Here is a 21,733-nt window from a genome sequence, read left to right on the forward strand (position 1 = left end):
CTCTATCTCCATCCATCGCCAGATGAAGGTTCTATGGTGATGTAAGATATTCATTAGTATGGCTTTAGGATCGGGCCATTTCAGGCTCTCTCTCCTCAGCTGCCCAAGGACCTAGTTGGGGACATCTCTCTGGACCCCTAGGAACCCCTCTAGAGTCAGGTGTAAGAAGGAATCTCAGAGTTGTTTTGATTTGCATTTCTTTGATGACTAACGATGTTTAGCATTTCCTTAAGTTTCTTTCAGCCATTTTAGATTACTCTGTTGAGAGTTCTCTAGGTCTGTACTCCATTTTTTTATTGGATTATGTGATCTTTTGGTGTCCAATTTCTTGAGTTCTTTGTATATTTTGGAGATCAGACCTCTGTCTGATGTGAGGTTAGTGAAGATCTTTTCCCATTCTGTAGGCTGTCATCGTTTTGTCTTGTTGACCATGTCCTTTGCTTTACAGAAGCTTTTCAGTTTCAGGAGGTCCCATTTATTGATTGTTTCTCTCAGTGTCTGTGCTGCTGGGGTTATATTTAGGAAGTGATCTCCTGTGCCAATGTGTTCAAGTGTACTTCCCATTTTCCCTTCTATAAGGTTCAGTGTGGCTGGCTTTATGTTGAGGTCTTTGATCCATTTGGACTTGAGTTTTGTGTATGGTGATAGATATGGGTCTGTTATCATTCTTCTACATGTTGATATCCAGTTATGCCAGCACCATTTGTTAAATATGCTTTCTTTTTTCCATTTGATATGTTTTGCTTCTTTGTCAAAAATCAGGTGTTCAAAAGTGTGTGGATTGATATCCAGGTCTTCTATTTGGTTTCGTTGGTCCTCGTGTCTGTTCTTAAGCCAATACCAGGCTGTTTTCAGTACTGTAGCTCTGTAGTAGAGTTTGAAGTCAAGGATTGTGATGCCTCCAGAAGTTCCTTTATTGTACCGGATTGTTTTGGTTATCCTGGGTTGGTTTTTTTTTTTTTTTTTTTTTTTTTTGCTTTTTCACATGAAGCTGAGTACCATTCTTTCGATGTCTGTGAAGAATTTTGATGGGTATTGCATTGAATCTGTAGATTGCTTTTGGTAAGATTACCATTTTTACTATGTTAATTCTGCCTACCCAAGAGCATGGGAGATCTTTCAACTTTCTGGTTTCTTTTTCAATTTCTTTATTGAAAGATTTAAAGTTCTTGTCCTATAAGTCTTCCACTTGTTTGGTTAGAGTTACTCTGAGATATTTTATGCTATTTGTGGCTATTGTGAAAGGTGTTGTCTCACTGATTTGATTCCCAGCCCATTTATCATCTGTGTACAGGAGGGCTACTGATTTTTTTCAAATTAATCTTGTATCTTGCTACATTACTGAAAGTTTTTATGAGTTGTAGAAGTTCCTTGGTAGAATTTTTGGGATCACTTATATAAACTATGATATCATCAGCAAACAATGAGAGTTTGACTTCTTCTTTTCCAATTTATATCCCCTTGATCTCCTTTTGGTGTCTTATTGCTCTAGCTAATACCTCAAGAACTATATTGAATAGATATGGAGAAAGTGGACAACCTTGTCTTGTTCCTGATTTAGTGGAATCGCTGGGAGTTTCTCTTCCTTTAGTTTAATGTTGGCTCTTGGCTTGCTGTATATTGCCTTAATTTTGTTTAGGTATGTTTCTTGTATCCCTACTCTCTCCAAGACCTTTATCATGAAGGGATGTTGTATTTTGTCAAAAGCTTTTTCAGCATCTAATTAGATGATCATTTGGTTTGTATTTTTCTGTTTGTTTATATGGTGGATTATGTTGACAGATTTTCGTATGTTGAACCATCCCTGCATCTCTGGGATGAAGCAGACTTGATCATGGTGGATGATGGTTCTGATGTGTTCTTGGATTCGATTTGCCAGAGGGCAGGGAACCCTGCCCTGTGAGAAGTCCAAGGACCTCCCCCCCTACATCCAGGTCTAGGAAGCTGTGCATCCAAATAGACTAGGGTCCAAAAAGCCAGTACATGCAGTAAAAACAAGTCCCAGGGCCTTTATCAATGGCTTCTCAGTCAGCCCCCATTGTCAGCCACAATCAGATTCCGATTTGATCACATGCTCGTTCAGTCCTGGTCCAGCTGGATTTGGTGAGCTCCCCTTAGAACAGGCACACTGTCTCAGTGGGTGGAACAACCCCTCCCGTTCCTGACTTCCTTGCTTGTCTTCTCCCTCCTTCTGCCCTTCAACTGGACCTTTGGGAGCTCAGTCCGTTGTTCTGATGAGGGTCTCTGTCTCTATCTCCATCTGTCGCTGGACAAAGATTCTATGGTGATATTTGAGATAATCATCAGCGTGATAGTGGGGCAAGGACAGTTCAGGCACCTTCTACTCTGCTGCCCAGGGACCTAGCTGGGGACATCCCCGTGGACACCTGGGATCCCCTCTAGAGCCCAGTCTCTTGCCAACCCTAAAATGGCTCCCTTAATGTAGATATCTTCTTCCCTGCTCCTATATCTGCCCTTCCTCCATCTCCACCCTCCCTTTCCCACAAGCTCTCCCTAGACTTTCCCTTCTTTCCCTCTCCCCCTCTCCCCTTCGTCCAATCCCACCCCTACCCCCACCCCCATGCTCCCAACTTTTGCCTGGCAATCTTGTTTGCTTCCAATTTCCAGGAGGATCTATATATGTTTTTCTTTGGGTTCACCTTGTTATTTGGCTTCTCTGGGCTTGTGAACTATAGGCTTAATGTCCTTTGTTTATGGCTAGAGTCTACTAATGAGTGAGTACATACCATATTCATCTTTTTGGGTCTAGGTTATTTCACTCAGGATAGTGTTTTCTATTTCCATCCATTTGCACGCAAAATTCAAGATGTCATTGTTTTTTACCGCTAAGTAGTACTTTAATGTGTACATGTTCCACACTTTTTTTATCCATTCTTCCATTGAGGGGCATCTAGGTTGTTTCCAGGTTCTGGCTATTACAAATAATGCTGCTCCGAACATAGTTGAACAAATGCTTTTGTAGTATGATTGGGCATATCTTTGGTATATTCCCAAGAGTGGTATTGCTGGATCCTGAGGTGGGCTGATTCCCAATTTCCTGAGAAACATTTTATTCATTGATTTATTTTCTTATGGAATTGCAGTAACTCAGGATTCATCTGTTCTCTGTAATAATAAAACAAGAATTAAAAGTATTAAGAGGTATTTATTTATAACTTTTTAAGACAGGATCTTACTGTATAGCTTTGGCTGGCCTGAAACTCATTTTATACAACAGGCTGATCTCCAACTCAGAGAGATCCACCTTTGGAATGCTGAGATTAAAAGGAGTGCACCACCACACCTTCCGAAACACTGTTGTTAACTTTTAATGACAAAGCCTTGAGTAAGAGATACTTGATGTATTAATGTCAGTATTAGGATTGATATAGGCATTGGATAATAAAGACATTTTACATTATTTACAAAGTTAAAAAATGAAATATAACAATGAGGTTTTTGAAGTAGCAAATTATGTCTTAGCATAAACTTTGCAGTTACCATAATAGGTGTTATTACTGCTCCCTTTACAGCCTGTGTCCCAACCAGTAGGAGCTGAACAACAAGCAGCTCTTCAAAATCCAGATTTTGTTCCAAGGTAAGTATCATCATCTTCATACCTAGAAATCAGTGGTAGCATGCTAACACATATCATTGTATGCTTAAAGTCCCTTGAATAAAGTAATCTTTTATTCTTGTATTTGTATAGGATTGATAAAATTGTGATGAATTTTATTCCTTAAGTATTTAGTGATGATAGCAAGATAAGTAATTGCATTATTGGTAGTTTTAAGATAATCTTTTCTACATATTATTCAAATTGGGTAAGTTCTATTATTTTTTAAATTTATTGATTCTTTTCTATGTCCTGTATATTCTACCATTTTTTCCCATTCAGTGAAGTTTTATTTCTGTGATTCTATGTTTAGTCCTATAATTTCCATTTGATTCTTTTTTAATCTTCTATTTCTCATTGACTTTATTTTTCTCATTTGCTTCAAATGCAGTTGCAGTTGCCTGTTGAAGTTTTGTTTTGTTTTTATTCTTTTCATTAGTGGGTCCTTCCACATGCTACATGAGCACATTACCACTCAGTCTTTTGCTGAAGTTGGCTTTCCTTTCCATTTTTAATTTCTTTTTCCTTTGCACTGGGGACTAAACCCAGGACTTTGTGCATACTAAGCAAGTGCTCTATCACTGAGCTGCACTCTAGTCCACTGAATCATTTTGATTATGACTTGTCTGACAATTTCAATTTATGATTTATCTTAGAAGTTTATGTCTGTTGATTGTCTTTCTGCATTCAAGTTATGATTTTCCTGGGTATTTGTTTTTTAATTTGTTTCATTTTTGGTAAGACTAGAATTTGATTTTTATTTCTATATTTTAGGCATTATGTTAGGATAGTATAGATTCTAATTAAATCTTCTGTTTTCTTAAACATTCCCTGTGTTTAATTGCATGTGTTCTGGCTCACTCTTTAACAGGCTGTGGTTCCAATGAAAATTTAGTTTTAGAGTCCTTGTACTATTCTGGTCTGCTTTGTTCACCTGACACCATTGGGTACTACCATGGGTAGAGTTTTCCTCTTGGAAATCTAGTCCATATTCTGTTGATGAGGCTCTTCCCAGTTCTCCTAGGAAAGAAGGAATCTATCTTTGGCTAATGGGCTAGAGTCAGGAGACATTAGGTTTGAGTTTCTTTTGTGGATGTACTGTGGATATATGAGACTGAGATTGATAGCCTTCTGTCATGGATAGATAATTGGGAGATGTCAAGCTGCTGTTGTTTGTTTGTTTTTCAAGTCTTTAGGGTTCTTATATAGTCTTTTATTTTTTCAGTCTTGGTTAGCTCTTGTGATTGTCTAGTTTATTATTTCTAGAACTTTTAAAGTTGTACTTGGGGGAAATGAGCAAGAAAAGTTGAGTTTCTGTCATTTTGTTCCAAAAGCTATATTTTAGATTTATTTTGTTAGGCTTCTGAGTGTTCTGCATATATGTATTTGCCCCACATGTGTACTTGTTGCCCATAGGGGTCAGAAGAAGGCATTGAACTCAGTGGAACTAGAATTAAAGACAGTTGTGCACTGTGGCTTCACATGTGGGGGCTGGGAATTGATCCCAGGTCCTTGCAAGAGCTAGTAAATGTTTTTTTTTTTAACATTGAACCAGCACTCTAGTCTTAAACTAGTATTTTAAGGAAACTTTTGATTATGTAAATTGTTACTTCATGAGCTAAAATTATATCTTTTTTATCCTCTAATGATTATTACCTATTGCTGCCACTTCTCTATTTTTTTAAATATTTATTTATTTATTTATTTATTATGTATACAATATTCTGTCTGTGTGTACGTCTGCAGGCCAGAAGAGGGCACCAGATCTCATTACAGATGGTTGTGAGCCACCATGTGGTTGCTGGGAATTGAACTCAGGACCTTTGGAAGAGCAGGCAATGCTCTTAACCGCTGAGCCATTTCTCCAGCCCCACTTCTCTATTTTTTAAGAACTCCAGGAGAAGGTTGTATTGGAAGGGCTTGCTTGGGATGAAACCCAGACCTTGTATATGCTACACAAGTACTGTACCTCTGAGTTATGTCCTTTGCCCCATGAGCATTAATGTGTAATCTTATACTACTTGTACTTATGTGTATTATTATTATTATTGGTTTTTTTTTTCGAGACAGGGTTTCTCTGTAGCTTTAGAACCTGTCCTGGAACTAGCCCTTGTAGACCGGGCTGGCCTCGAACTCATAGAGATCCACCTGCCTCTGCCTTCCGAGTGGTTATAATCTTAAATTTTCTATAGATTTTTATGATCATTATTGGAATGAGTTACCTTTTTTTTAAATCACTAGCTTGAATCAAGATGTGACAACTATGAAAGAAAACACTAATAACCCTGATAACCCAAATGGAAATGGCAAACAGGATCGGATCAAACAGAGAAGAGCCTCCTGTCCCCGACCAGAGAAGGGGACTAAATTTCAGCTTATTGTCCTTCAGGTCAGTGTGTATGTTTTAGAGCCTTGGAGACTCAGGGAGGAACAGTGCTGTAAATGCAGTGAATGAAGTAAATTCAGAATATTATGAAACCTTCTGTAAATTCCATTCAAAATTTCTGATGAGAACATTACATTGTAGTTATTAAACTTGGAAATTGTGGGTTAAATAAAAGGAAGAACTTAAAATCCCTATAACCATGAATCAGAGCTTATTCCTTCTATATTTTTAGTTTTCATCTATGTGTATGTGCAGTGTTTTACATTTAATTTGAGTAATTATCAGAGACATTAATATTAGCAAAAATATATTGAATTATTTTGTGATAGGTGTCCCAGATTTTTTTTTTTTTGGTTTTTTGAGACAGGGTTTCTCTGTGGCTTTGGAGCCTGTCCTGGAACTAGCTTTGTAGACCAGGCTGGTCTCGAACTCACAGAGATCCGCCTGCCTCTGCCTCCCGAGTGCTGGGATTAAAGGCGTGCGCCACCATCGCCCGGCAGGTGTCCCAGATATTATGTACTTATTATTATCATGACCCTCCAAAAGCCTTATATGATAAATAGTATGCCCATCTCACAAATATAGATGCTCACACCAGAGAAGTAATTTGCATAAAATCATTCAACTACCAAATGCTGGAGTCAGATCTGCAGCCAGATCAGAATTTAAAGCCTGTATCTCTAACCAATATGATATATGTTTCAGTAGGATTATAAAACTTACATACAGTTTTATATCACTTCTTTTTGAAAGCTCAATATATTATGTACATGTTTCTGATGCCAGTAAATAATTTGAATAATATATTTTAAATGTCTGTAATACATAGTCCCTTATACAGAGATATAATTTAATCATCCTTTTTCCCATTCTTTCTTTAAGTTGCTGAATATGTTGTATATAAGCTTATCTAGTTACTCCTTATAAAATGTTTTTGTTGTTGTTGTTTTGTGGGGTTTTTTTCTGTTATTTGTTTGTTTTTGGGGGTGGATTTTTGAGACAGGGTTTCTCTGTATCTTTGGGGCCTGTCCTGGAACTTGCTCTGTAGACCAGGCTGACCTTGAACTCACAGAGGTCCACCAGTCTTTGCCTCCCTAGTTCTGGGATTAAAGGCATTTATCACCACTGCCCTCAAAATGTTTTTATTTTATTTTCATTTTTATTGTTTTTAGACAGGGTCTGATAATAGCTTAGGCTTACTTCAAACTTACTATATAGTCAAGGATAATTTTGAATTTCTAATCCTGCTTTCACTTCCCAAGTACTGAGATTACAGATGTGTACTACCATGATTGGTTTATGTGATGCTGGGGATGGAACTCAGGGCTTTGTGCATGCTAGGCAAGCACTCTTCCAACTGTGTTCCATCCCCAGCTAAGACAGCTTCTCTTAAACTGGTTAAATGTATGTACTTAGGTATCAGTCTCTGGAGACAACATGGTGGAGTGTCAACTAGAAACACACAACAACAAGATGGTCACTTTCAAGTTTGATGTCGATGGTGATGCACCTGAAGATATTGCAGACTATATGGTCAGTATAGTAAGACAGTACTATTTTTCCCCTTAGTGGAATTATTCTCTCTCCTTTTTCTCATCCCATTTGGTTTTCCCTCTGTTTTCTCTTCACTCATTCATTTACACCCATCTCGTGATAGAATGTGTACAGTTTTTTTCTTTTTTCTCTTTTTTTTTTAAAATTATTTTTGTAGTTTTTTTCTAATTTGCACAGAAAAAAGTGATTATCAGGGATAAATTACTGCATTTCCTCTGGTTTTACTGTAGTTATCTGAGGAAATATGAGGTTTTGGGTACTTTTTGTTTTGTTGGTTTTTAGATCACTATGTTTTAATCTCTGTCTATATGTTTAAATAATATTATAAGCTTTAAATGATAATCTCATTGCATAGGCCCCTGATTAAATCAGAATCAGGCCACCTAGATAATTTTAATGTATCTAACATTCTGCCCAAAAGTATTCAAGTTATGTTTTTCAGTACATTTAGTTTTATTTTTTTTAATGTGTGAATACATTGTGTGTGGTGTATGTACATGTTTATATAGGTATGTACATGAAGTACAGAGGACATTGGGTGACCTCCTCAACTGCTGTCCACTTTATTTCTTTATGATAAGTGTGAGTGTAGTGTTTATGAATATCATATATGTGCAAGTATGTGTTTGGGTACATTCACCCATACCTACTCAGAAATGTGAGACAAAAAAGGTGTCAAACATCATTGTGTTCATTTTGTGTTTTACTGACTCTGGAGCTCATTGATTCAGCTAGACTTGCTAACCAGTGAGTTTTAGAAATCTTCTTGTCTCCATCACCCCTAAACCTGTCCTCAGCGCAGGGATTACAGATGCACACTACCAATCCTGACTTTTTTTTCTCTTTTTTTCTTTTTTTAAAAGATTTATTTATTATTTATTAGGTATGCAACATTCCTTCCATTTACACCTGCACACCAGAAGGGGGCACCAGATCTCATTACAGATGGCTGTGAGCCACCATATGGTTGCTGGGAATTGAACTCAGGACCTCTGGAAGAGCAGCCAGTGCTCGTAACTGCTGAGCCATCTCTCCAGCCCCCCAATCCTGACTTTTTTATGGATACCAGAGAGTCAAACTCAGGTTCCCATTCTTGCACATAAGGCACTTTACCAACTTTGTCATTTACCCTGACCCATATTTACTTTTTAATAGATTTTAATAATTAGGCTTAGAATAGTGCTTTTCTTTTATGTCTTTAGTTCTAGCACTTGAAGGAAGAAGCAGGCTGATATCTGTGAGTTTGAGGTCAGCCTGATCTTCATAGTGAATTCTAGGACAGCCATGATTATGTCAAAAGAGCCTGTCTTCCAAACAAAACAAAACAAAACAAAAAATGCCCAAATAAAGCAATGTGGGACGACAAAAAAGATATAAAATATCATTGTGTTTTTGGTGTTGCCTATCTACTACTAGGTGTGGGTCCTACCCTTAAGTGTGGTTGATATACCCAGTGAAACTGTTGGAGAAAACTAATCTTTCCTTTGTAAGTGGATGTCAGTTTGGAAATAGCTTCTTGGTTGTCATATGGGCTTGTGTCCACTTCCCCCTCTCAGTGCTGCCACACCATCTGTCTTGGACCTGTGCATGCCCTGTGCATGCTGCCACCATCTCTGTTAGTTCTTATGTGTGTCAGTCCTATTGTCTGTAAGACACTGTTTTCTTGGTGTCATCCATCCCTTATGGGTCTTATCTTTCTGCTTCCTGAGCCCTGATGAAAGGGACTTGATGAAGATACCTTTTTAGGACTTAGTGTTCCAAGGTCTTACATTCTGTGCACATTGTTCAGTTGAAATTGCAGCCAATTTATAAATTCAGGATATTTCAAAGTATAGTGACTTTTTCTGATAAATATCAGTGATCTCAGAATATTTGAATGCGTTATGAAACTGTTTATAACTGGTCTTAATTATTTTTGTGGCACATACTTTGTTTTGATCCTTTGGAATTCACCATGAAAATATTATAATTTTGAAGAAAATAAATGTATTCTCATGAATACATTGGCTTTTACTTGATGGCAGGTTGAAGATAACTTTGTGCTGGAAAATGAGAAAGAAAAATTTGTAGAAGAATTGAGGGCTATTGTAGGTCAAGCCCAGGAGATCCTTCATGTCCACTCAGCTGCAGAAAAATCTATTGGTGTTGACTCTGTTGCCTTGGAATCCAATAGTAACCAAGTAAGAGCACTTTTAAGTAATAAGGCCATTTGGGGACTTTGTCATGAATATCATTATTTACCTGTTCATTTTTATTTCAGACAGGATCATCTGAACAAGTACTGATAAATTCTGCATCCACTCAAACCAGCAGTAAGTATATTTAATAAAATTTACCATTTGGCTTTTGCAAAAAGGCATTTTGGTGTCTTGATATAGTTTCATAGATAAAGATATTAACCAATAAATTAATTTGATAATAAATTGTTTTTCCACACTTGAAAAAAATTTATAGCCCATAAATTTTAAAAAAAATTATTGATTCTTTATCTGAGTAATTTACTTCTGAGTTGTTACATGGTATGTTACCAGAAAAGGAAGTGACAATGCTGAAGACTTTGACAGCCTATTTGAATCTTAACTGCTAATTTGTTTACTTTGACATGAGATGGACAAAAGTATCCTAACTAAAATCTGTGCCTCATATTTTAATAGTCATTCAGAACTTGACTATTTCACTGATGATAATACTTCTACCAGTTCTGGTCACTGATAACTTTGTAAATCAGACACCAGATAAACTTCCAGAAACTAAAATTAGGGTTTTTCTGTTTTCTTTTCTGACAACTTTATCTCTTCATTCTTCTTAGCCCTGGTCATGGGTATATTAAGAGTGTCTGGGAGGGGGAGATGAACCATAGCATCATGAAGACATCTGAAGGAATTTACATAGCATGAAGAAGCAAAAGGTGGTGTGGAAATAATGGAAGCAGATACCATTATCCTGAAATTTAGTTAAACTGTATTAGGTTGCCAGAGTACATCTGTATCTTAGCAGAAATCTGAGCAAGTGTCTGACTGACAACGTAAGGTAAAGTTCCAAAGAAAATTACTTGAGAAAGTTACAGATATAGGGATTTGTCTTACTTTACTTTTATATTGTCATAAGCTAGATTTACTTCTCTTTTTTTTCTGGTCTATAGTTCTCTAAATTTTAATGCTTGTATACCACCATGATATCACTTAGGCACAACCATAATCAGGTTGCAAAACAACAACTGTAGATTTGAATGGAGAAACTATGACCCAGTTATTTAAATGTAGTGCTTTGCTTCTGGTTACTATTAATATATATCTTATATTTAGTTCTGTAAACTGTTTGTCAAGGTTGGGATGTTACTCTTATGACTTATAATTATCCTTGTTCTCTTGAAAGTGGAAATGCAACACAAGCTAATTTTTAACTTGATTTCTTTATTTAATATGAACACACTGACATTTTCTATGTGTATAATTTGTTAATAATTCTTTCTCCAGATGAATCAGTTCCTCAGTCATCCCCAGTTGGTTGGTGGCGGTTTTGTATCAACCAAACTATAAAACATCGTGAGGCACAGTCTCCTCCTTCCCTTCAGCCTTCTGTGGCTACAGTTCCTGGGCTACATCCATTTTCTAGTAAGCTTTATTGTCTGCCAGATTTCTATGGACTTGGATGATATGGTTAAAAATTACAGACTGTATTTATTAATTTGTTTTTAGGAGTATTTTATGCTTATGAAAGTTTTCATGAGCATTTTAGAAGACATTAATATTGCTATGTAACAGGCCATTTTATTCAGTTTTTGTGGAAAAAAACCAAGAAGTGGGGGCTGGAGAGATGGCTCAGAGGTTAAGAGCACTGGCTGCTCTTCCAAAGGTCCAGAGTTCAATTCCCAGCAACCACATGGTGGCTTACAACCATCTATAATAAGACCTGGTGCCCTCTTCTGGCATAGAGGCATATATGTGGGCAGAACACTGTATTCATAATTAATAAATAAATCTTTAAAAAAAAACAAGAAGTCATTTCTTCTTGATTGTTGAATTCTGTGATGTTTTAGGTCTCATTTACAAATGTACTTTTAAATAGGTCCTAATTTGACCCTAGCTTTCCTTGTCCCTTTTGAGTTTTGTGTTTACACTTTTTACTCATCAAAACTTAACTATTCTTTTGTTTTGTTCCAGGTTCAAGAAACACAAGTAATCAGGAAATATCACAGGACACATTGTTCACTATAGAGAATAATCCAGGCCAGCATGTAATTTTCACCTCTAAATCAGAACACAAGGATGTGGTTGATGGTAATATTTCTGAATGTGCTAGTGGAGAAACTGAGCAGCCAACTATTCACTGTCAAGTGGAAGATGACAGACAGATAAGGGCACCAGCTACTGATCATTCCAATGATTCTGCTACTTTGGTATGTCCAGTTTCAGTTGAATGTGAGGCACTCACCAGCCAAGCAGGCATGTTCATACCTACCCATCCATGTCAGCAAGCTGCTGTTCTGGCTGATGTGCTTCTGCCCCATCCTGGTGAATCGGTTCAGATTGGTGATAATGTTGTTCTAACTTCAGCATTTGTATCTTCTGATCAAAAGCCTCAACCAACTATAGATGCAGAGTTCATTTCCCAAGAAGTAGAAACCACAGTGAACACTGAAACAAGTTCTCCTAAGGCAGTCCTTGCCACTCAGACTCCTGGCTTTGAACCAGCTACACATCTTCCTGCTACTGTCCTGGAATCAGATGGGGAACGACCTCCAAAAATGGAGTTTGCAGACAACCGAATTAAAACACTGGATGAAAAATTAAGAAACCTGCTCTATCAGGAGCACAGCATTTCTAGCATTTATCCTGAGAGTCAGAAGGATACTCAAAGCATAGACTCTCCATTTTCTTCCTCTGCTGAAGATATACTATCCTATTCAATGCCAGAAATCATAGCTGTCAGTCACTGTGGGATTCAAGATAGTCCCACACAATCTCCAAATTTCGAACAGACAGGCTCTAAGATTCCGTCCAATGTAGCTGCAAGTCAGCCTGCTAATATATCAGTGTTCAAAAAAGACTTGAATGTGATAACTTCTGTACCCAGCGAGTTATGTTTACATGTGAGTATCTTTCTAATTCTTATTCTTTGCTTATGGAATTTAAAGAAATGCCCTCTCTCCTAAAATGTTCCAAAGTAACTACCATTTAAGATTGTGACTTAGGCTGCAGCTACTCAAAACTTCTTAGAAATGGCAGATTTGCCTTGAGTTTATTTAAGAAAGCCTTCTGGTGAGTTGGCTTGAAATTTGCAAACACTGTGTATAATTTTAGATTATTTTGAGGATAAGTGTAATAAACTTTGATTTCAGTTTGAGAGGAAACTTTAAAAACAAAACAAGAAAAATTTACAAAGAAAACTGTTGTCCATTCCCTTATAACAATTTTACAGTATTAATTTAATATTTTGATGTGTTTAACTTATTTTTTAAAATCATCCATAATCCCACGACTTTTTTCTCAACCTCTAAAAGAACTAGAAATATAGCTCAGTGATAGAGTGCTTGCCCCAGTACCTTAAACAGTAAAACATTTAATTAAGCATGGTAACCCATACCATAATCTTAGCACCAAGGAGGTGGAGGTGGTAGGATCAGAAGTTCAAAATCATCTTCAATTAATACTAAGTTTGAGGCAAGCCTTGACTACATGACACCTTGTTGAAAAAGAACAAATAGAATGTAAGCGGAGCGCATAGATCCTGGCCATTGCCTGCTGAACTATTTGTTTCTGATAAATTGTAGGAGAGAGGACAGTCATTGTCTTAAGTTGTGTAATCATGGTGAACCCGCCAGGCTCCAGTGAAAAGTACCAAACATACAATCACACAGGTGGTCCTGGCTAAACTCAGTGGATCACAAAATAAATGGAAAGACATGAACATGGCAAAGGAACTTGTTGGGGGGAGAGGAGTTGATAGGGATGGGAGATAAATGAGAACGTGGGGTGGAGTAATCAGAATTCATTATTAACATGTATGAAAGTATTTATAAATTCAATTAGAAAAATAAAAATAAGTTCAGAAAAACAGGAGAAGGAGCAGGAAGAAAAAGAGTTTTTCCCAGAAAAGTTGAGATGGAAAGATTACAAGTTTTCCACATTTTAGATTCCCTGAATTTTAGAATACTTGTAAATACCAGATCGAGTATCTTGGGGCTGGTACCCAAATCTAAATACAGAATTCATTTTTGTTTCTTATATATTTATACACAGAGACTGTAGACAATTTTATATAGTTTATTAATGCATTTTATTTTAATTGCAACTCATTAGATGAGGTTGGTCAGATGTGGAATTTTCCACTACTAGCAGGATCATGTTGGTACTCAGAAAGTTTCAGATTTTGGATTTTAGATTTTTGTTGAGATTGGCCACCTATATAATATAGGAACCTTAATATCTCCATTTTTATTCTTTTCATGTCTTTTTTTTTTATTTTTCAGTATTGGCTATTAAGTTCAGGGATCAAATACATACCATGCAAGTGCTATATCACTGAGCCATACCCCTAGCCCTATTTCCCTTTTCTACCTGTTCAGTCACAGAGGTAATCACTAGTAATTTTGCTGCTTTTCCTTCTTGACTTTTCTTAACCCTACTTTTCCAAACCCTATTTGGATGCATATCACATATATTCTTCAAAACAATATTGTGCTAAAAGCACATAATTACTGTGTCAACGAACTGAAATTTTTTTACCATCTCATGATCTTTGTAAATGTTTACTACTGTAATTTTTGTCATCATTGCTATCCAAATAATATATACTTGTGTGCAAAATAAAATCTATCACATCCCAAATCTGTAAACATAACTGTTGGCATTTCCAGATATGATTTTAGTTAATGTATAAATATTTGTACCAACATAATTCTGCATATGTATTATGCCTTTTATAAACATAAATACATGTAATATTTATATACATATATTCCTTTGTGTATATATGCTGTTTTGCTTTTTTTAAATTTTTGTAAAGTAGTTTAAGTTATAGAATTAATATGTAAGCACAAAAGAATTTCAGATGAATAGTAAAATCTAAACAACTTAACATTTCCTAAACAAGTTTCTTATTGTAGTTTCTTTGGTCATTATCATTAATAACTTGTAAATAATACATATATTTGTTCCTCTCTTGATTTAGTAATTTTGTGTTTTTTCTTTTTAAGACTGTGTTTTACTATGTAGCGTAAAGCTGCTGTGGAACCCATTACCTTGCCATTCAACAGAATGGACCCCTTATAACTCTGTTACCTATTAAAGGTTCTGCCTGTTTCTGACTCTCAAAGCCTCACAATGGGGATTAAGTTTTAACATTATTTTGATGAGGACATTTAACATATAACAAATTCCTCTTTGGATTCTTCATTGTTTAGCATATAGAAATGCAACTGACTGGTTTTTGTTTTTGTTTTTGGTACAAGGCATCCACTCTGTAGTCCAGGCTATCTTGGCTTCAAACTCATAGTAATCTTCCTATCTCAACCTCTTTCTATCTTAACCTTTATAGTACTGGGATTATAGATGTGAGCCACTCATCCAAACAATAACTGACTTTCATGTGTTAAGATTGTGTACTTGAATTTTTCTGAGTCTATTTATTGGCCTAATAGTTTTGGGTGGGTTCTTTTGGATTTTATTTTTCTCTTTTTTTATGGATGTGTTTGCATGTATATGCACATATGTGCGTGTGTGAGTACACACCGAGGCCAGAGTTTAACAGTAGATGTCCTCAATCTCTCTTCACCATATTCCGTTGTGGCAGGATCATTGATTGACTAGTGTAGCTAGACATTTTTCTCAGAGGATCTGAACTCATTTCCTTATACTTTCATAGCAATTCATCCACTGAGCCATCTCCCTATCCCTGAACCTTTTCTTTGAGACAGGGTCTCATTATGTAGACCAGGCTGGCCAAAAACTCACAGATATCCATCTTCCTATGTTTCCTGAGGGCTGGGATTAAAAGAGTGGACCGCCATGCCCAGCTTTGGGTTTTCTATGTATAAAATTTTGTCATTTGTGAATGAAGAAAATTTTATTTGTTCATTTCTTATTTTTCTCATATGTTAACTTTTCATATCATGCATTCCTCTTTTTCCCTTTGCTTTTTTTTAAATGTTTATTTATTTATTTATTATGTATACAATATTCTGACTGTGTGTATGCCTGCAGGCCAGAAGAGGGCACCAGACCCCATTACAGATGGTTGTGAGCCACCATGTGGTTGCTGGGAATTGAACTCAGGACCTTTGGAAGAGCAGGCAATGCTCTTAACCTCTGAGCCGTCTCTCCAGCCCCCTCCCTTTGCTTTTTGTAATGAGATAATTTCTCCATTTTTAAGATGATTATATTGTCCTATTTAGTCATTTTGCATCAAGGATTGCATTTTTGAATTTCTAATAGCTGTAATCCATTCTTTGTTTTTTAAATATTTATATTTAATTTACTGTGTATATATGTATGCCCAATGTGTATGTATATGTGCCATGTGTGTGCAGGAGCCCACAGAGGTCAGAAGAGGAGCTTGATACCCTAAAACTAGAGTTACAGATAGCTGTCAGCCACTAGATAGGTTCTGGGAACCATACCTGGTTGCCCTTAACCACTGAGGCCACTTTCTAGCACTGAGTTTAGTATTTTCTTTCAGTGTTAGTTTTCTTTAAGTTTTGTTAATTCTTAGTTCTGTGTTCATTTTTTTTTCAATTTCTCCCATAAGATTCTGTGTTCATCTGTACATATGTGCTATTATATAATTACTGTATCTTTAATTGTGAGAAAAACATCAAACAGACTTTTTTGTGCTATACATTTTAACATTTTTTTAAAGCTTCCTGGTGGGTAACTGCTGTAGCTAGTCTATAAAGGCAGCTGGGCTGTTAGATATTGTCTTTGCCCCTCACTGACTTTTCTCTTGTCCAAAATACTTCTTCTTTGTATTCTTATTATGGGAGTAGGTGTTCTGGTATTTTTTTCTTGGTGTAGAGAGAAGGGAATGACTGTTCTTTCTTTTTTACCTCAACCAGTATAATCTTCCATTCAAAAATTGTCTATTGAACAGTAAGTCAAAACCTCTTTTTCTGAAGTTCACATTCTAGTATTTAACAGTCTTTCAATAACATAATTTAAGGGCTATGATAAATTAGATTATCCATTTTGAGTGATCAGGGAAAGACATATATAATATATAGTAGTGACATTTTCAGGTAGATATTTGTTCAAGGAATCAAAAGAAGGCCAGTTAAGTAGAAAGATATTTTAAAACATAATACAGTGAAAAGACATATGGGAAAAAGATTGGGTGGAATTTTGTAAGCATCCTTTTTGTTGACCAGATTTCTTTGTTGCTGCTCATATCTAGCATTTGAGTATGTGGTCTTTTTGAGACAGTTCATACATATAGTACAGTCTTCCTTTCTTCTTTCTTTCATAAATTCTTATGTCTAGATCTGGAGTTTTATTGTTGCTGTTGTTTTGTCTGAGTATTTCACTTTACAAGGGAAACTAAAATTTATGGTAAATATATCTTGTTCTATTCACTACATATTTATAATTTGTGTCTAAATAAGTGCTTATTATAAATGAGAAATATATATCTCATTTATAATTTCAGTGGCATCAGTGTAGCACTTTCTGAAACATAGTATTTTTACAATTTTTTATCTCCTAGTTTAGATAATATTGCTAACCCAAAATAGGACTTCAGAAACTTGCTTACTGATTGTTCAAAATTTCACCTTTTTTTTTTGAGGTAACCTTTCATGTATCCTAGGCTGAGCTCATACTTACTACATAACCACGAATGATCTACCTCTACCTTTTGAGTGCTATGATTACAGATGTATGTACATGAATGCCTTGTGTGGTTCTGGGAATCAAACCCAGGGCACTGTGCTTGCTAGGCAAGCCCTCTATCAACTGAACATCTCTAGTCCAAAATTTTCCCTTTTGATAACTTCTGATTTAAGTATTAATAGTGCTTATTGTCATGTAGGAAGGCTGTCTTCCTTTAGATTAATTCTACATCCCTCCCCTATATACTTTTTATATTCACTTTTAATACTCTGTTATTAGTGACCACTTTTTTTCTTTTTCTTTTTCTTGACAGGGTTTCTCTGTGTCAGCCCTTGCTATCCTGGAACTCTGTAGACCAGGCTGACCTAGAACTCACAGAAATCTGCCAGCCTCTGCCTCCCAATTCAGGGATTAAAGGCCTGTGCCACCACCGCTGGATAGTTATTTTTACATCCCAAAGGATCTATGGTTCTATGCACTAAGTTTTTGTATTAATTACCGCAGATTATTTAGGAAGCACTCATTTAGACACAACAAGCAATCATGGGTGTTTGGGGAGGTTAGGAGGACAAGAAGATGATGGTTTTATAGCAAACATGATCTGATATTAAAAATTCTTAGAGCATGAATTCACAGTAATTTTTCATTTCTTTGTAAATTTCTATGAGATCATATTAACTAATAAACTTTCTTCATATTTCCTATTTATTACTTAAACAGCTTTAAATTGCTTGTTTTTCTATTGTATCATATATCAAAAATAATTATCTCTTAAATAATAGGGGAATAAGCTAATATTTCACTTAATAGCATTTATAAACAGGCATGGTACTGCACACCTGAAATCCTACTCCTTGGGAGGTAAAAACAGTAGGAGCCGGAGTTCAAGGACAGCCTGAATTACATGATATCTTGTGTCTAATAAACCAAAAAACTAGTATTTTAGTCATTGGCATATATAAAAAATAACTTATTTTCAATTTTAGTTTTCAAATTTGATGTAATGACAACAAATATTTTGGCCTGGAAAATTAATAGTGTCTTTTATTTAATCTAAAGACATAATATTTCCAAAGAAATATCAAAGCTTCGGTTTCAGTCTCATATGCACTGTTACTGAAATAGTCCATAGTTTTATGGTTAATTATTAATCCATATAAGAAAACTTTTTTTTTTTTTGGTTTTTCGAGACAGGGTTTCTCTGTGGTTTTGGAGCCTGTCCTGGAACTAGCTCTTGTAGACCAGGCTGGTCTCGAACTCACAGAGATCCGCCTGCCTCTGCCTCCCGAGTGCTGGGATTAAAGGCGTGCGCCACCACTGCCCGGCTTAAGAAAACTTTTATACCACAAAACTTAACTCACCTTACCTAAATTATTACCACTTGGTTTTTCTTTGATTTTTGTCTCCATTAGGAGATGTCCTCAGATGCTTCACTTCCAGGGGATCCAGAGGCCTATCCTGCTGCTGTGTCAAGCGATGGAACCATTCATCTGCAGACAGGAGGTGGATATTTTGGCCTAAGCTTTACTTGTCCTAGTCTCAAAAATCCTATTAGCAGGAAATCCTGGACTCGAAAATTAAAAAGCTGGGCATACAGGCTACGGCAGTCAACCAGCTTTTTCAAGAGATCAAAAGTCCGTCAAGGTAGTGTGCTTACAGTCAGGGACATAGACTAGGTAACATCATTTTTCATCTACTTTTTTTTTGTCGTCCATATTTGAATCTTGCCATTTTTTTCCCATGTAGCTCATATATATTAAATATCCCATTAATGTGGCCATTTTATTTTTTCCTTTTGTAACTAATTTGGTTTTTCAGTTATTCATTTCATATAGATACTAAGTATCGGGATAAATCTTGCAATGTCTGATTTAGAGTTAGGGACTTAAACAATGTTGCTTATACATTAACACTTTTTAATTATCTAGCAAGGGTTAAACTTTTTCTGCTTTTCTTCATTTTTGGTAATGTAAACAAATTAGTCTTAAAAGTGATTTTTCTCTTTTCTGCTTATAATTTGACAAACCTTACAGTGGAAACAGAAGATAAAAGATCAGCAATTGCTTCTGATCCCATTCCTCTGCCACGGGAGTTCTCAGCTGATACTAGGGCTTTGAGTAGATGTAAAGCAATGAGTGGATCATTTCAGCGGGGCCGCTTCCAGGTTTGTGTCTTTGGTTGTCTCTTTACCATTGCCTTATGAAAGAAAACAGATAGAGCTTCATGGGAGAGTTTGCCCAACATCTGTGAGACCCAAAGTTCTATTCCCAACACTATAAAAAAGTGAAACCATTTGAAATTGATCTGCAAATCATCCTTACTTGAACTGTAAATCATTTCATACCTAATTTTTATCTTGGTCATATCTTTTTTCCTTACAACGCTATCGTTATAGATGAATCTGAAAATTATAAGGATGTTAGTAGTTACAAAAGAGGATAGAAATAGATAATCATTTTTGGGTCATCATTTCTATCAACTTAATTTCCTGTTTAGAATTATTTTTATTCATTTGTATGTATCTGTGTGACATATGCCATGTGAGGTGCCTACAGAGTCAAGAAGAGTATATCAGATCCCTGGGAGCTGAAATACAGACAATTGTAAGCTACCACATAGATGATGGAAACCAAACTCAGGTCTTCTGTTGGAACAGCAGATATTCTTACCCACTAAGCTGACTCTCCTGCCTCAATTTAATCTAATGTCCTTTAGAATCTCAGCAAATTTCATAGTAGAATTTTATTTGGGTAACATGAAGCTATTCTATCCAAAGGCCCCAACTGAATGACTGTGACAGTATAAGTTTTGGTATTACCAAATATTATATATGTTAAATTGGCCTTTCTTGTCTGTGCTGTGTTTTGACAATGAATTTCTTCATGAGGTTTACCCTTTGATTAAGTAGAACCAGACAAGTTTACCTTTTTCTGTCTCAGGTGATTACAGTTCCTCAGCAGCAGTCAGTGAAAATGATGTCTTTTGGAAAAGAACACAGACCTCCATTCAAGAAAACAACAGTCCAGTCCAGTGAACAAGCAGCAGCCTTTGCTGAAACTGCAGTATCTCAGTTGATTGAAGTGGAACCTGCCGTGCCCACTCCTAAAGCGTCAGATTCTTCACGAAAGTTACAAACTCTTTATGAAACTTTTAAAGAAGATAAAAGAGAGCCTGAACAAGGTGACATCTTCTCATCTTTCAGCACAGCTTGTGAAACCAGTGTGTCTTCAGTGACTACAGAAAAGAACTTGGAAGAAACTTCAACTACAGGAATCAGTGTGCATTCTGGGTCTGAACTGTTAGATAAAGAAACAGAGGAATTGACTCCTGGGAAACAGCCTTATGAATTTTCGGCCCCTCTTGCTGGTAATGGAAAGTCAGTGGCAAAATCTGGTTCAAAGAGTGATCAGTATTTACCACTCAGTAAAGAGCAAGCCTATGTTCAAACACAGAGTTCACTCTTCTATTCTCCATCATCACCAATGAGCAGTGATGATGAATCAGAAATTGAGGACGAGGACTTGAAAGTAGAGCTTCAAAGATTACGAGAAAAGTAAGGATGCTCTCTTTTCTGTAACAAATCTAATTGTTTACAAGTTTATAGAACTTAATATTTGCTCTGTAGCTAATTGGATATTGGTGGTATTTTAATGATTAAAACTTCTGTGATTAAAAACTGATAAATTTATTTATGTACATAATTATCCTTAAAATGTTTATGGAATGCTAAAGTTATTGCGTATAAAATAGTTTTATCTTAGTTTTAAAATTGTTTTATGTGTTTGGATGTTTTGCCTGCATGTTCATTTGTGCGGCCTTTGTGTGCAGTGTCCATGGAAGCCAGAAGAAGTTGTTGGATATCCCACTAGAACTGGAGTTAATAAGCAGTTGCCAGCTGCTATGTGGTTGCTGGGAATTGAATTCAGGTCCTCTGGAAGAGTATCCAGAACTCTTAACTGCAAGCTATCTCTCCAGCTTTTTGAGACAGGGTTTCGCTATGCAATTCTGCCTGCCTGGCCTGTAATATACTATGGAGCTAATCCATGTTGACCACAAACTTGTGGTAATCCCCTGCTTCTGCATTCTTCATGCTGGTATTACAGGCACATGCCAAGATGAATACATACGTTTTTCAATCCTTGTTCTTTAGTACTCTTGGAATACGAATATATGACTATTCTTACCTTTTATTAGTAGATAGCTAATTTATATAGTCAAAGAGAATAGTTCATCTTTAGGAAAATACAAGATCCTTCTAAGATCAAGCTTATTATTTAGTGAATAAGGTCATAAAGTTTTACTAATGATATTATAGCAATATGTTTTATCATGTAGAGTGGTTTTTTTTAATGT

The 21,733-nt window shown here is 36.1% G+C and overlaps 1 protein-coding gene across 1 annotated transcript in view; it reads left to right on the top strand.

Moving 5' to 3' along the window:
* The window catches only part of LOC121443086 (serine/threonine-protein kinase WNK3-like), a 99,373-nt gene that overhangs the window by 59,290 nt on the left and 18,350 nt on the right, over positions 1–21,733 (top strand). Inside the window, 10 exon segments of the mRNA XM_041644771.1 lie at positions 3,534–3,598; positions 5,858–6,005; positions 7,419–7,535; positions 9,581–9,736; positions 9,817–9,868; positions 11,033–11,170; positions 11,720–12,648; positions 18,793–19,024; positions 19,414–19,544; positions 20,320–20,933. Of these exon segments, the coding sequence (XP_041500705.1) occupies positions 3,534–3,598; positions 5,858–6,005; positions 7,419–7,535; positions 9,581–9,736; positions 9,817–9,868; positions 11,033–11,170; positions 11,720–12,648; positions 18,793–19,024; positions 19,414–19,544; positions 20,320–20,933 (2,582 nt within the window).

This window comes from Microtus oregoni, unplaced genomic scaffold, assembly GCF_018167655.1.
Source record: "Microtus oregoni isolate MIOR12 unplaced genomic scaffold, Mior012 000099F_ref0000060, whole genome shotgun sequence".
In the NCBI taxonomy this organism is placed as follows: domain Eukaryota; kingdom Metazoa; phylum Chordata; class Mammalia; order Rodentia; family Cricetidae; genus Microtus; species Microtus oregoni.